General features: G+C 56.2%; 1 protein-coding gene across 1 annotated transcript in view; it reads right to left on the reverse strand.

Moving 5' to 3' along the window:
* The window catches only part of LTBP2 (latent transforming growth factor beta binding protein 2), a 113,759-nt gene that overhangs the window by 3,216 nt on the left and 95,344 nt on the right, over nt 1-15,199 (reverse strand). Inside the window, exons 19-35 of the mRNA XM_004055436.5 lie at nt 9,952-10,071; nt 8,798-8,920; nt 8,441-8,566; nt 7,945-8,070; nt 7,538-7,660; nt 7,312-7,437; nt 6,567-6,689; nt 5,773-5,904; nt 5,310-5,435; nt 4,660-4,803; nt 3,595-3,786; nt 3,390-3,473; nt 2,537-2,665; nt 2,078-2,215; nt 1,828-1,995; nt 1,262-1,543; nt 52-201 (exon numbers count right to left, since the gene is read on the reverse strand). Of these exons, the coding sequence (XP_004055484.5) occupies nt 52-201; nt 1,262-1,543; nt 1,828-1,995; nt 2,078-2,215; nt 2,537-2,665; nt 3,390-3,473; nt 3,595-3,786; nt 4,660-4,803; nt 5,310-5,435; nt 5,773-5,904; nt 6,567-6,689; nt 7,312-7,437; nt 7,538-7,660; nt 7,945-8,070; nt 8,441-8,566; nt 8,798-8,920; nt 9,952-10,071 (2,412 nt within the window). The remainder of the gene's footprint in view (nt 1-51; nt 202-1,261; nt 1,544-1,827; nt 1,996-2,077; nt 2,216-2,536; nt 2,666-3,389; nt 3,474-3,594; nt 3,787-4,659; nt 4,804-5,309; nt 5,436-5,772; nt 5,905-6,566; nt 6,690-7,311; nt 7,438-7,537; nt 7,661-7,944; nt 8,071-8,440; nt 8,567-8,797; nt 8,921-9,951; nt 10,072-15,199) is intronic.

Below are 15,199 nucleotides of genomic sequence, written 5' to 3' on the forward strand. Positions count from 1 at the left end.
CTCTGTGGGCAGTGGGCCAGCCTGACTCCTCCATCAGAATTCTACACTTACCTATGCAGGCCATGTGGGCCGCATCCAGCTGGAAGCCCTCAAAACAGTCACAGGTGTAGCCCTCCCGCACGCGCACACAGCGGCCATTCTCACAGCCGTTCAGGATGCCGCACTCCTCCGCCTGAAGCCCTTCGAAGCCGGCTGGGGGCTCTGGGAGGAGGAAATCGGAGAGAGGAGGAGGCTGAGGGCTGTGTCCAGACTCTCCCTAATGCTGGGACCCTCGCCCTTCTGGACAAAGGGTGCCCCTGTGGAACTGTGGGGGAGGGGGCAGAGAGGATCATAAAATTCTCGTGGAAAGATGCTAGAACAAAAGGCAGTACTCTTGAAAAAAAAAGTGTGTGTCATTTTAGATGGGGAGAGGTGCTCTGGGCTTCAAATGAGGGCTCCAGGGAGGCTGAGACTCGCTGCTTCCACAATGCCTGGCTCCTGCTGGGGTTTGGGTGGTCGGGGAGTGTGTTGCTACATAGTTTTTGGGTTTGGGCGTGGGGATGGGGTGAGGTGTTTTGTTTAAACCTTCACATCGTGTTTTTGGGAAGTGGGGAACAATTGGTAGCAGAGGGGCCTCACTCAACACAAAGCAAAACGTCGACCAGATCTACCTAACCCTCTTCACTCTCTAAGCACCCCTCCACCCCATGGAAAAGGCCCCACCCTACCCAGTGGTATGGTTTTAGTCTGATGTGGTAGCTTTGCCTGTGGTGGGTACCGTGTGCATTGCACAGTGCTAGGCCTGACTTCCTCATTAGACTCCAAGGCCTGAGTGTTTGGATTGCACCATTCACAAACCGAGTCATCACGGTGGGCCTTTAAAGTCCTTAGAAAACCTTAATCCACACTTCAGGTCACAAGTGTGAATGCTGGGTGTCCTTAGAGCAGGTTATTCTGCAGCCTGTAGGTGGCGTGGAGGGAGAAAAAGACTGCAGTGAACAGCTTTCTCTCTCTCTCAGTCCCCACAGGAAGCTTGTAGGTTGGGACAGGGGCAGTGTCCTGTACCTTTTTGTGTCCCTGTGATAGTTTATGACGGAGTTGTTAGGGTCAGACCTGGGCGTATGTACTTGTCTCGAGCGAGCCGTGAACGGGGACCTCTGGCTTGGTGTGTCTTTCCCCTTCCCAGTCCTCACCCTGCTGGCAATATGACTAGCAGGTGGAGGAGATGGAAGTGAAACAGCTTTGGTGCCCACCTCTTCCCCAGTTTTGCAGCAACACAGACCTGGATGGCTGGCCACGTAGTGGGGCTGGAGTTCTGAGGGCTGCAAAGGAGACTCAAGGATGGGTGTGCGGTCCGCTGAGTGACCGGCTGTGTTGGGGAAGGCAGGCTCAGGGACGGTGTCCTCGGGGCCCAGGTAGTTGTAGAAGGGGGCCCCATCTGGGCCATAGATGCTGTAGTGCAGGTCATCGGGCCCGGGGCCATACTCATAGCCTGGCCGGAAGTGGACCCCGGCCTCCCGCTCTGCCTCAATGCGAGCCACGTTGCACAGCTGAGCATAGACCTCTGTCAGGGAGGAGGGAGAGAAGGAGCTGGGTTCTAGCTCCTGCCAGCTAAAGCCTGGCTGGCTTTGTCTCTGGGAGCATGCAAGGACTGGTACCCTCTGGGAGATCCTGGCAACATTCTTCTCCCCACCTCTCCCTGCCCTACTTTGTCCCCAAACAGCAGGGATGGAAGACAGGGCCTGTTTGCTCTGCTCCTTCTTTTAGATCCCCAGTTCCAAGGTGAGGGCATCCCCCTCCCTGGGGCCTGGCCCAGCCCTGCAGGGTCTCCCCTTTGCTCCCCCTCACCAGAGCTCCTCGGGGGACACAGAGCACACTGCTGGCTCCAGGCCTCGCCGTCCTGGCAGCAGCATTCCGTGTAGGTGGTGCGGTGCCCACGCAGGGGTTCGCTGCATACATCATTGGTGACTTTTTTCCAGCAGACGTCCATGTGGATGTCGTGGTCAGGGAGGTCCTCTGGTGGCACAGGGCACGAAGGCACATGAGCCCCCCAGCCCAGGTACCCTTCTCCTGCTCCCCCACGCTCAGGCCCACTCACCCGTGCTGCTGGTGCTGTTCATGCAGCGCTGCTGGCTGAGGTCCAGGGTGAGTGGGGGGCTGCAGAAGCAGTGGAAGGAGCCCTCCGTGTTGACGCACTCGCCATTCTCACAGGCCAGGTCCTGGCACTCATCGTGATCTGGGGAGGCAGGAAAGGGTGGGGCATTGCCAAGGTGGCCTTTCCACCAACCACCCTCAGGGAAGGGTGTTTTCCTATCACTGATAATGAAGAGTTAGTGCCCTGCCTCCCTCCCCTCAACCCAGCCCAGCCTGGAAGGCCCCTCCCTGGGGACAATCTCTGACAGCCCAGAGCTCCTTCACCTGGGACCAGCCTGCTGCAGTGGGCGGCCTCCCTAGGAAGGGGGACTCTCAGCAATAATGGGACTGGCTGGCAGGGGCTGGGTGGGCCATTATTCAGCTGTGGGCCTGGGGTGGGGGCAGGGATCATGTGTGTCCTCACCCTCACACTTCTTGTGGGAAGCATCGTAGTGAAAGCCGGGATTGCACAGGCAGACATAACCAGGCACAGTGTTGAGGCACCGGCCGTTCGGGCAGAGACCAGGCCCGAATATCACACACTCATCCGCATCTGTGGAAGGCAGAGCTGAGGTGAGAGGAAGGTGAGAGGCAGTATGAGGGGTATCTAGAGCAGGGAATCCAAAGCCAGGCTGGGTTGGAATCCCAGCTCTGCCACTTACTAGGTGGCTTTGGGCAAGTTGCTTAAGTTCGCCTTGCCTCCGGTTCCTACATGCTCTTAGAGTTGTTATAAGGATGAAAAGGTGTTAATATGTGTGAGGTGCTCAAAAAAGTGCACGGCGTGTAGCCAGCACCCAAGAAGAGCGATCTCCGTCTCCATCATTTCCTTCTCAAGACTAGCTTCAGGACTAGGGTGCTGAGGGGCGTAGTACCTGGACCATCCTACTGTGAGTGTGGGTTCCCCAGAGTTTCTGGCCTCATCAGTGCGGCCAGGGAGATGAGCGCAGCCTCTGGCCTCTAGAGCAGTGCTCTCCACTCTGTCCCTGTGCCCACATGTGGCTGGGGGTGAGAGTTAGTCAAGGCATCATAGTTTGTTTCTGGAGGTGCAGCTTGGGAGAGCAGGGAAACTGAGGTGAGGCTCATGTGGACACTCCAAGAGCAGCTTGAGTCAGAACTTCCAGCTAACACTCTGCAGGGAGTCAGCCCTGGGACAGAAAAGGTGGAGGCAACCTGGGAGGCCAGGGCTGGATGCAGAACTTCCCCAGGGACCCTGTGGAGGAGCAGGCTAGGGCCCACTCAGGTGAATGGAGTTTGGGGCAGAGGATGGAGCAGGTTACCTGTGTACATGGTCTGTCCAAACGTCCAGGCTCCTTCCACAGGAATGTAGCCTTTTCCACTAGGGCAGATCTCGCTGAATTCAGCTATGTAGAGAGGCGTTTCAGCTCAGAGTGGGGAGGGCCCTGCCCCCTTCCTCTCTCCCCTTCTTTCAGTGTCACCTTGCAGAGCTGACCCTTCGAGGATCTGGAACCCTTGGGGTCTTACCTGAGTCCTCAGACGGGCAGAGGTCACAGGCGTCTCCCCAGCTAGCGCCCTGGGTGCAGCAGCATTCGGCCTGTGTGGTGTTCCGGCCCAGGACACTGGAGCAGGGCGCATGGCCCTTCTGCCCAGAGTAGCAGTCCATGCGGGTGGGGGCCGGGGCATGGTCCCCCGTTGGGGCCTCAGAGATACTCTGACCTGTGCGTGACAGATGCTTATTACTGTCTGTTCATGACCCTCTAAGGGGGGTCAATAGTCCTTGACTTTATTTCTTAAATTTAACATTTGTGTAGCACTTTACAGTGGAAAAAATTCTGTTACCTGTATTACCTCACTGAGGCTCTCCGCAACCCTAAGAAGTGGCCTAATCATCATCTCAAGAAATTGAGGCTCAGAGAGGCTTGGGGCCTCGCCACCGCTGTGCGATTAAGCTATTAAGCAGTGCAGCAGGGATCTGACACCAGTTCCTCCTCCCCTGCGCTTTGCGGTATACCACCCTGCCTGCCTCCCTGGGATGGGCTGCCCCCAGTGCCTGGCATGCCATATGGGCAGCCCTCTGGTCCATTCTGCTTCACATGTACCCCAGCCCCTTCCACCCTTCCTTGTCTCCCTCACTTTCCCCCAAGGCAGTGAAGACCAGCTGAGTCCTAGTCCAGCCTGGCGTGAGAGGCTGAACCCAGGAGCTCTCGGGTGGAGTGGGAAGTGGGAAAGGGAGAGCCCGGTTTAGTTCAGCTCCAAGTCCTCTCTCATCCAGAAGGTTCCCAGGGATTAGATGGATTCAGGGTCCCTCCAAGGCTCAATCTGCGGTCCCTGGGGCCACCCTAAGTCAGCATCAGGGTTTCCTGAGCCTCCTCTAGGATCGTCGCCACCCTGTAGCTCCTGGTTTTGCTGCGCGCGGCCCTCAGCCTCCTCACCCCTCCATGCACCAGGCCCCACCTGCACCTCCCTATGCTGCCCCAGGCCCTGGCCCAGTGTCCCCCTCAGCGGCTAGAGGCTAGTAGAGGGATGCAGAGGGACACGCTCTCTGTAAACCTCTGAGTCACCATAGATAATGCGTCTCCCAGGCCTCACCTCCAGGCCCCCGTGGGCGGCAGTGCCCCTCCTGGGCATCGTACTCCTCCAGGTCACTGGCACAGAGGCACAGGAAGGAGCCCTCCACGTTCTCACAGAGCGCGGCCCCACACACCGCCAGCATAAGCTCACACTCGTTCACATCTGCCAGGTGTGAGAACAGGCTCGTGGGCAGAAAAGAGGCAGCCCGTGCCCCCTGCCCCTGACTACAGCCCACTGCCCCCAAAAGAAGCAGGCTAGGCCTTGGGGAAGAAACAAGAGTAAGTATACATTTGCAGGGAGGAGGAACCGATGGACAGAGGGCATGGGAAAGAAGAAAGGAGGAGAGGAGTGGCAGCAAACGGTCACAGAAGTGCACAAAGACGAAGGGTTACCCCTCAGTGCACATTCTCCAAACCTCCTGCCTCCTGAGGCTCTGAGGCTTGAGGACACCTGCTGTCCTGCTGGCAGAGCGTGGCTGTGCTTCCCCTTACCCGCCCGGCCCATGTGCCCCTGGGCAAGGAGTTGAAGTCTCCCTCTTCTTTGAAGCCTCCCTTGCCCATGCTCTGGGGACCCGTGATGGAGCCACGTGACCAGGACCAGTTGAGGAGGAGGACCCCAGGGCCTTCCCTTCCCTGGCCCAGACCTTGGGTAGCCCACAGGCTCCTCACCCACACAGTCCCAGCCTGAGGGAGAGATCTCGAAGCCCTGGTCACAGAGGCAGCGGAAGGAGCCATCAGTGTTGTCACAGAAGCCGTGGCTGCCACACATGGTGTCGTTGGCGCACTCGTCTATGTCTGTGGGACAGTGGGAACCAGGATAGAGGGTGTGTGTGTGTGTGTGCGCGCGTGTGCACTCTCTCACACACATGCACACTCTCTCGTTCTCTGCTGAGAATACTTGTTTGGCATATTAGTACGAAGACCTGTGAAAAGCAGCCTCTCAACCCAGGATAAGAAAATCCTAACATTCACAGTCCTGTGGCATCTTTCGTAAGCTCTGCTGGATGGAAAATATACAAGCTACAATCAGCTGCAAAAAATCGTGTCCTCAAGAGAAAATCATGTCTCGCTCAATACGTGAAAAATAGGTTTTCTCAGCCCTCTCTCCTCTCTCTCCTCACTCCCTACTCACCAATGCAGTCTCCGTTCGGGGCCATGTGGAAGCCAGGCTGGCAGCCCAGAACACAGCGGTAGGAGCCAGGGCTGTTTTCACACTTCCAGGCGCCACACACCGGGTCTCCATAGTCCTCACACTCGTCGATATCTGTCCTCAGAGCCATGCCATGAGAGAGGACAGAGGTGGCCAGGTCACTGCTCTGGTCCCACAGGGTCATGCCCCACAACCTCTGGGGTTCTTGATCTATTCCAAATTACTGTGCTCATCCCAACCCCAGCATATCAAGGTCAGGACGATTTCCCCTGACCCTGCAGGGCTGAGCCTCTGGGAAGAGAACCATATGCTATTTAGGAAGCAGTGAGCTCCTGCCCTTCTGTGACACTCCTTTTCCTCCACTGCCCCCATCTGTCTCCTATCCCTACCAGCAGAGCACTGTACTTCTCTTTACACGAAGCCTTCAGCATAGTGTATTACAGAGAGTTGTCTTCATATCTGTCTCCCTTGCTTTCAAGATCATCCATAACTGTCTATTTGTCCTAGCAAAAGACATTGAGCATAGCAGGTGTTTAATGTCTATTGAATCAATTTGGCCTTTAAAACTAGATTGTGTGCTCTGCCAGCACGAAGATGATGATTGTCTTCATTTTGTCATCCTTGGACAGCCCCTGAGCCCTGAGTCTCAATACATACACTATTTGTTGGACACTTCATCTGTGGAAAGTGCTCTGCTCCATGGGAGCTAAGGACCAGGCAGGGTAGAGATGGGCAGACGTGGGCAGAGCCCTGTGCCCTCCCCCCAGAGCCCTTACCCACACACTCTCCACTCTCTGGGGAGGGCTGGAAGCCAGTCTCACATAGACAGTTGAAGGAGCCCTCGGTGTTGACACAGTGCCCTCCCAGACACGGGTCTGTGGTGGCACACTCGTCCACATCTAGAGTAGAGATGGCTGTCAGCAGACCCAGCCGCGGGCCCCTTCCCTGTTAGGGTCCTGTGTAGCTTCCTCTGGGCCCTGAGTAGCCCACAGGAGAGTCAGGGAGTGGCTTATGTAGGAAAAGGCTCGAAGCCAGAGGCCAGGCTGCGGGAGGTGGGCACCAGGGTGGGGGTGAGGGGTGAGATGGGGTCCCTGGAACTGGAGCTCTGTAAAGGGGAGAAGTCACACTCGGAGTTTGGAGTGGGTGCATGCCTGCTGTCAACGTCGTGAAGAGGCCCTGGTGAGAGACTGAGTCCCTCCATCCCTGAGCCCCGGGCTCCCTCACGTCACTCCTCGCTCCCATCTTCTCCTCCCTGGGCAGGGCCGTGAGCACTTACTCTCAGTACTGGTATTAAAAGGGACACCACTCTAGTCTTAGCCTGTAGCGCCCATGCTCCTGACCAGTAGAGGTAGCTGTGCTGGCTTCCCATGCTCCTGGCCAGTAGAGGTAGCTGTGCTGGCTTCCCATGCTCCTGGCCAGTAGAGGTAGCTGTGCTGGCTTCCCATGCTCCTGGCCAGTAGAGGTAGCTGTGCTGGCTTCCCATGCTCCTGGCCAGTAGAGGTAGCTGTGCTGGCTTCTCACCCTGGCAGCTGGTGCCCCCCTCTGCGCTGACGAAGCCAGGTGCGCACAGACAGAAGAAAGACCCGTGGCTGTTGAGGCACTCGCCGTGGGGTGCGCAGTGCTCCTCCCCCATGCACTCATTCACATCTGCAGGGAAAAGATGGGGAGTGCGTGTCTGCTGGGGATGTGCCTGCCTCCCCACACACTCATGCCCCCCACCCCCAGTAGGGTGACCTGGGTCACTCACCCTCACACATGGTGCCATTGGCCAGCTGGAAGCCCTGGGGACAGAGGCACTGGTAGGAGCCCACAGTGTTCTTGCACTCGCCTCCCAGGCAGCTGCTCTGGGGGTCTTCACATTCATCCACATCTGCAGGGCCACACAGGGGAGGAAGACAGCCGATGGCAGCACCTCCCAAGGACAGGAGCCAAGGGGGAAGTCTCCAGAGGACCTGTCACCTGCCTGCAGAGCTGGACCCACGGGGGATCATCCCCTCATGAGGCAGCACAGCTGGGACAAGCTTGTGAGCAACTCTTGGGGAGCGGGATGATGGCAGCTCCTCCAGCCTCAGCAGCCCCCCACCTGCTGGGCTTCACCATGGCCCTGACAGAGGGGCATCCCATTTGTGTCCTCTCCCACACAGAGGCTCATACCTTCACAGGAGTCACCCAGGGGGCTAGGCCGGTAGCCCCCATCGCAGTCCTTGCAGGAGAAGGAGCCAGCCGTGTTGGTGCAGACTCCGGAGGGGCAGACTCCCGGGAAGGCACACTCATCTAGGTCTGCAGACAGACAGCGCTCGCCCGGGGACCTAGGAGGGCTCCCACTCCCCAGGCAATGCAGGAACCTCACCGTGGCCTCCCTCTCTGAGCCCCTGGGGCTTTCCTAAAACCCCCTCCCTAGAACACTCCCGGGGCAGCCCTGCCCTCAGCTTCCCTCTTCTCTGTGACTGGCTTTTCCTCCTGTCCTCACTCTGAACTTGGGGATTATGACAATAGAAGCTCTTGTTGGGGCCAGGTCCATTTATGGGGTCTTCTAGCCTGGCCTGGAGCCCCTTGGCATCAGCCCCAAACTGGGGACAAATTGAGTGTTCTTTGGGAGGTAAGACAGCCTATATTCTGTCCCCTTCCACCACTGCCTCCCCAGGGTTACCTTCACAGGCAGTGCCATCTTCATTCACCCAGTACCCATTCTCACAGGCAGAGCAGGCGAAGGAGCCCTCCGTGTTGAGGCAGAGGCCTGTGGGGCATGAGGCCCGGCTGGCACACTCATCCACATCTGAAATAGGGCATTGCATTCTGTGTGGGACTCTGCAGGACAGACAGGCCAGGACACTGGCAGGTAGGCAGGGGTGGGGGAAGGACAGGTCTGGGCAGGGATGTGTTGGGTCAGTGTGAATGGGGATGCAAGGCCAGGGGTGGATTCAGGGGGCCAAGGGTGGTGTGCAGAGGGGAGGGAGCCACAAGCTGGACTGGCCTGCGGAGAAGGGGTGCTTCAGCATCTCTGTACCTTGGCAGCCCTTCTCATCTGAGGTGACCTCATAGCCCTGCTCACAAGAGCATCTGAAAGAGCCTTCTAGGTTGGTGCACTTTCCATGTGCACAGACCCCAGGAGTCAGACACTCATTCACATCTGTGGGAGAGAAGTCCAAGATGGTGGGCTGGCCTCCTCCCCATCCTGCAGCCCCCGCTGGCAGGCTCCGAGCATCTCAGTTATGAGGCCAGGGAACCAGCCTTCAGAGGGGCCACAGGCCACCTGGGGAGGCCATGAGGCCATGCTCCCTCCTCCCACCTAGGCAGGGCAGGGCGTCCCATCCCCCGGGCTCACTTCAGCCCTATCTAGTAACTCAGAGCACTCTGCATGTATCCACGCAGGGGGCCAGGTCTCCCCGCCCTGGGGCTGGTTTGGCTCATCTGAGGATACTTGAAATGAGGTGTCCAAGACCCTTGACTTCCCTCATTGTGTGTGCCAGGAACCCTACATGACCTCCTACCTGCCAACCAAACAACCCACGATCCCAACCCAACAAGCAGCTTCTGCGGGTGGGCGGGCAGCATGGAGAGAGGCCAGTCATGCCGAGGTGGCTGAGTGGCAGCCTTGAGGGCCTGGGAAACGTCTGCCCTCTCCAGAGCCTCAAAGCGTCTATTCAACACTCAGTCCCTCCCAGCATTCTGAACCCTGAGCCTTTCTTCCTGAGGGGGCTGCAGGAAAAGAGCACACGCCTCCTACTGCAGACCTGCTGCCCTTCTGAGGGAGGAGCGCCCTGCTGTGCGGTGGGCGTGCTGTTTAGACACTGCTTTTGAGATGCAGAAGAGCAGGAGACCCTTCCTCCCTGGGAACTGCAGAAGGGCCTGGCCCCATCCTAAGACCCTTAGGCTCCTCGCTCCACCACAGGATCCAGCTACAGAAGCTGCTGGGACTTTGGGCAGTCACTCCAGAATGAATATGGCCAAAGAGGAGAAAAGGGCCCCACCCTAGCTGATTCAGAGGGCAGAGCCCTGGCGACTCATGCCCAGCGTCATCTGGGAACCCAGCTAGATCGTGGAGGACAACAGCCTCCAAGCCACCTCCCTCTGCCCACCTCTTTCCCTTTCCGTGTGTGGGCTCAACCAGAGGTCCCAAGGCCGAATGGCCTGCTCAGTGCCTTGGCCAGCAGCCCTCACCTACACAGCTCCCACTCTGGCCCCGGTAGCCCTCCTCACAGGCCAGACAAGTGTAGGAGCCGGGGGAATTGACGCATCTCCCATCAGGGCAGGTACCGGGGTGACGGCATTCGTTGATATCTGCAAAACAGCAGCCCCTCCCTTGGTCATCCCTGGGAACATAGCAAATGGGTAGGTCTGTGACACAGCAAATCCTTGTCCCTGCCTTTGGTTGGGGAGAGGGATGGACAGAGGGAAACTAGGAAAGAATGAGAGCTGCCCTGTGTTCCCAACTCCACCTCTCACCCACCGTCTGGGACAAAAGAGGGAGATGGAAGAACTTAAAAATTAGAAAGGGAGACTCCCTGGGTGGGCGCAGTAGGCTATGGTTACCACCAGCTGTGGGAGGGTCAGAGGCTCCACTTTGTGAGCTGGGCTGTTTGGGATGGGCTTTCATCTCTCCCCTGGCGAATTCCTAATCCTTTATAAGCAGTGACCATTACTGGGATGTGCTTGGCACAGCAGCTAACTGGATTGCCAGAGGCTCCAGAATAGATCATCGGAGGGGCAGTGAAGGCAACTTGGGCTTCCTTGCACCAGGAAATGAGGACCATGGAGGAACCCCCAATCTTGGATATGGCCAAGACCAGCTCTGCTGAGTGCAGACTGTAGGGTAGAGCTGGCAAAGCTTCTCTGCTGGAGAGCTGTCAGACATTTCTTCCAGCCAAGAATCATGTAGGGATCCTGGCACCCACTCTGGTGAGATCCAGGAAAGTCAGCCAGAAGGGGTAAGCCTGGACACCAAATGGACACCCAGGGGACGAGGGGACCCAGGAAGGGAGAGTGGCAACAGGAAGAGGAGGGAGCTAGTTCTCCCCGGAGCTGAGGAGAGGGCTCTTCCCCCACGTAACCTGGCATATCATGGGCTTCATCATCAAGGCACCCAGGGGACCTGGACTGAGTGAGGGAGGTCCTGTCACAGGGACTGAACTCTGAGTCAGCACTGCAGGAGGACATTATGCCCCTCTGGCCCGGTATCAAGGCTCTGGCCCACTCTTCACAACAGGTCCATTGGCCAAGGAAAGAGGAGGGGTTCTTCTTCCTAAATGGGTAATTGTCATTCTCCTAGAGGAAGTCCACCAGCTTATGCATATTTAGAGGCCCTACTGCCCGAGAGGAGGACCTACTCAGCACCTATGGAGGAAGTGTGGGAGGCAGGCCTAGGGTCCGAACATAGGCTTTCTGCAGAGGGACTAAAGCCAGCAGCTGTCACTGCTGCTGGACATGGAGAGGAGGGGACATGGACCTTAAAGTGGAGGGTGAAAGTGAGTCCTCTGTGAGGTTGTTTGGCTTCCAGAAGTCAGCACACATCGAAGCCCTCTGTCCCAGAGGACTGGGACCCTCTCAAGCCTAAAGCTTCTGCCTGAGGGTCCAGAAGACGGGGACATCGCCACAGGGCAGGTGGTTTTCAGGTGGGTCTCTGCAAGGAGAGTCCCACAACTCCCATATAATCTTGGGGACACTGAGATAAGGCTCATCTCTGGCAAGAGGGTAGCCCCAGCCCCTACTTGAGTTGTGGTGACGCCAGCCTTAACTATTCTAAGGGCTTCTGTAAAGACAGAGATGGATAAAACGAAGGATCTAAGATGACTAACTTTGGCCACCCAAGAGACAGAGGCCAGTGCCATGACCTGTTGGCCTTGGCCAAGGTACTTGAAGGAGGATGGGCAAAGCCACTGAGAATGAGCAGCAATCCCTGTTTCAGGGATGCCAGATGATCTCTTCCAGGATGAAGAGAACGAGATTGAGGCAAAGCTCCTCCTAAATCCATGCCAGGAAAAATGAAGTCTTTGGACCTTTCCTGCAGGGATCAGGCAACGTGGGAAGGAGATAAGGTTTGCCAGGAGCAAAGGGCCCTGAAGTCTGTCCTGCCCCAAACATGCTGGGCACATCTCTTGGAGGTGGTGTGTGTAGTGTCTTAATGCTGGGCATTTAGGATGCATGTGGCATTCCAGCTCTCCACTTTCTGCACCATAGTAATCTGGTGCCTCCTAGTCTCTTGTGGTTGGGTGGGGCCATGAGACTAGTGAGGGCCAATGAACTGTGAGTGCGTACGATACGGATAATTTATGGACCAAACCATTTAATTTGTGCAACCCTCCAGAGTGCTCTTTTATTCTTCCACAGAGACTGGCTATTCCTTTAGCCCACATCTCCAATGAGGAAACATGGGGCAGAGCCCCCAGCTGACCCTTGATGGACATGTGGCACTCATGAGATAGAAACTTGGCTGCTGCTGGGCGTGGTGGCTCGCGCCTGTAATCCCAGCACTTTGGGAGGCCAAGACAGGCGGATCATCTGAGGTCAGGAGTTCAAGACCAGCCTAGCCAAAATGATGAAACCCCATCTCTACTAAAAATACAAAAATTAGCCGGGTGTGGTGGCGGGCACCTGTAGTCCCAGCCACTCGGGAGGCTGAGGCAGGAGAATCGCTTGAACCCGGTGGGGGAGGAGGTTGCAGTGAGCCAAGATCACGCCACTGCACTCCAGCCTGGGTGACAGAGCGAAACTCTGTCTCAAACAAACAAACAAACAAACTTGGCTGCTATGTCAATAAGATAGGGGTTGTTTGTTAACACAGCATAACCTTGTCTATCTTGGCATGCCACTGCTGGCTTCCTTCCTCAGACCAGAGCCCCAGCCAGTGATTAACACACGTGAATGGGAGGGGGAGGGCAGATGATGAAAGCAGCCCCTCATTCTCCACCCGAGCCAGGGAAGGGCTCTCCTTGGTGGAAGTGAATATAACTGAACCATTAGCCAAGCCAATCCAAGGGAGCCAGAGGAAGATTCCGAATGAAGCAGATTCTATTACCAGCTACCCTGAGGCTGTCCCACCAGCATCTTGGTGCCTGGACTGGAACCAGTCACTGGATGCAGAAATATTCCAGTTTTTCTGCCTGGCCTAGGGTATGAATGTTAATCTGAGATTACGGTGTGTTTTGGAGGGTTTTAATATTCTGTCTTTGAAGCCAGGAGCCATCTGTCTTCTTCCTGTGTTCCCAGCCCATGGCCAACACAGCTGGTGCTCAACAAATGTTTGCTAACCAAAGAGTGGGAGAGTATGCCTCAAACTTCACCCTTCATCTTTTTGGTATAAGGCTGCTGAAGAGACCCCAAAGAGCCCATGGCAACAATCACTCCAGAGACCAGCTTGCCAAGCTTCTGTTGGTTCGCTGGGAGAATCCTGGAGCTTCTCTAACCACAGATCAGCCTTTGGATGAGGAAACATAAAGGCATTCACTTCTGGTGGTTGTGAGAGCATGGAGTGGGGTTAGGGAAGGCACTCAGGCAGGGGCCAGAAGCTCAGGTGACCTTGGTTATGGCTGGGCGACACCAAAGGCCCTGGCAGTCTGCAGGGAAGTCTATCCCCTGTCCGTGGGAACCTGGAGTCCCGGTACGACAGAAATGCCATTGAGACTGCTGGACGGGCCTCTGTCCAGACCACTCAGCCTTTCACCAGAGACTTTCAGTTTCAGTGGCGAGAGTGGTTTCTGAGTTGGAGAAAGAAGAAAGAGGGAGAGGAAATTGACTGGGCTCCCAGGGCGATGGGCCGGGCTTGTGGTTACCGATGGAAACCTGGAGAAGTGTGCGGGCTACATCATTCTTTCTTTCAACAGACTCGGAGTGTTTGCCCTGGGCCAGGAACTCTGCCTGACCTCCCAGATGAGGTGTGTGTCTAGAACCTTTCCTTGGGAAGAGAAGGAGAGGGCTGGGGTATGGGGGAGCCTGGACATGAAAAAGAACTACCCTCTGACAGTAACATTTCCCTCTACTTATTCAGGGTCTGTATGTGCCAGACGGTGCCTAGCACTTTGTATACATTAGCTTATCCGGTGCTCACAAACATCTCTGAGATGGGCATTACAGTTCAATTTCCAGACATCGCGTCAAAAGCCAAACCCAAGCCTGTCTGCACCAGAGCCTGTGCCCTTAACACAGACTGGTTAATATAAATCTGATGTTTTTTTTTTTTTTTTTTTTTTGAGACAGAGTCTCACTCTATTGCCCAGGCTGGAGTGCAGTGGCGTGATCTCGGCTCACTGCAACTTCCACGTCCTGGGTTCAAGTGATTCTCCTGCCTCAGCCTCGCAAGTAGGTAGGATTACAGGCATGTGCTATCTCGCCCAGCTAATTTTTGTATTTTTAGTAGAGACGGGGTTTCACCATGTTGGCCAGGCTAGTCTTGAACTGCTGATCTCCAGTGACCCACCTGCCTCGGCCTCCCAAAGTGCTGGGATTATAGGTGTGAGCCACCGCGCCCAGCCTAAACCTGATGTTTTTAATGTTCTGGTATTTTCTTGATTCATTTCCTCTCATTTTACTTCTCTTTTTGATAAAGTCTAATGTCAAATTCACAGTGTCATTATGATGCTTAAATGAGGTGATCTATTGAGGACCTAACCCAGACACCTGGGACTCAGGAGGCACCTGTCAGTGGTGGGTGCCATCATTCTCCATTCTCCTGAAGATGCCAGGCTGTCTTATCTCCATCGTGCTAAGGAGGACAAGGCAGGTGGGTTCCGGCTTTGGTCATGGGTAGGCCTGAGTTTTAAAGGGGGAGGACCAAGAGGGAGGCATTGGGAGGTGACACACTGGGGCTGAAGGCAGAGCTGTCTGTCCTGCACCTGCCGCAACCTCTCCCCTTTGCTTCTCTGGACTTCGCTTCCATGGTAGTGGCATTGGGAAGGGAGGCTGTCCTTTCACAAAGTACACAAGCTCTTCTCTGACTTCCAGGCCCTTCTGAAAGCAGGCAAGTCCCAGCCAGGGAAACCTGGAGGCTGGGAGGAGTCTCAGCCTAAGCTCGGACCCAGGGCCAGGTTCTTCTTGGACTGCGCCTGGATTTACCCTCATTTCTTCCTGTCCCAGCCAGTCTCGAGAGCAAATGCCCTGGGCCTCCTACAAGCCTGTGACACCCCAGCCTGACAGGGACGTGGTGGCAGCAAAGCTGCCAGGGGTCTTCAGAGCTGGCACGAGACAGGCAAGGGTCTGTGAGGAGACCAGTTAGCAATGTCACAGCGCCTTTTGGCTGGGTCTGGGAAAGACAGAAGGATCTGGAATCCCTCCCTCCCTCCCTCCCTTCCTCCCTCCCTTCCTTCCTTCCTTCCTCTAACATTTATTGGGTGCTTATCAGGTGTCCATGTATGGGCCATCTAAAGATATGGCCCAGCCCTCAGGAGCTAACAATCTAACAAGCTTAATAAGAAGG

Source organism: Gorilla gorilla, chromosome 15, assembly GCF_029281585.2.
Source record: "Gorilla gorilla gorilla isolate KB3781 chromosome 15, NHGRI_mGorGor1-v2.1_pri, whole genome shotgun sequence".
NCBI lineage: Eukaryota > Metazoa > Chordata > Mammalia > Primates > Hominidae > Gorilla > Gorilla gorilla.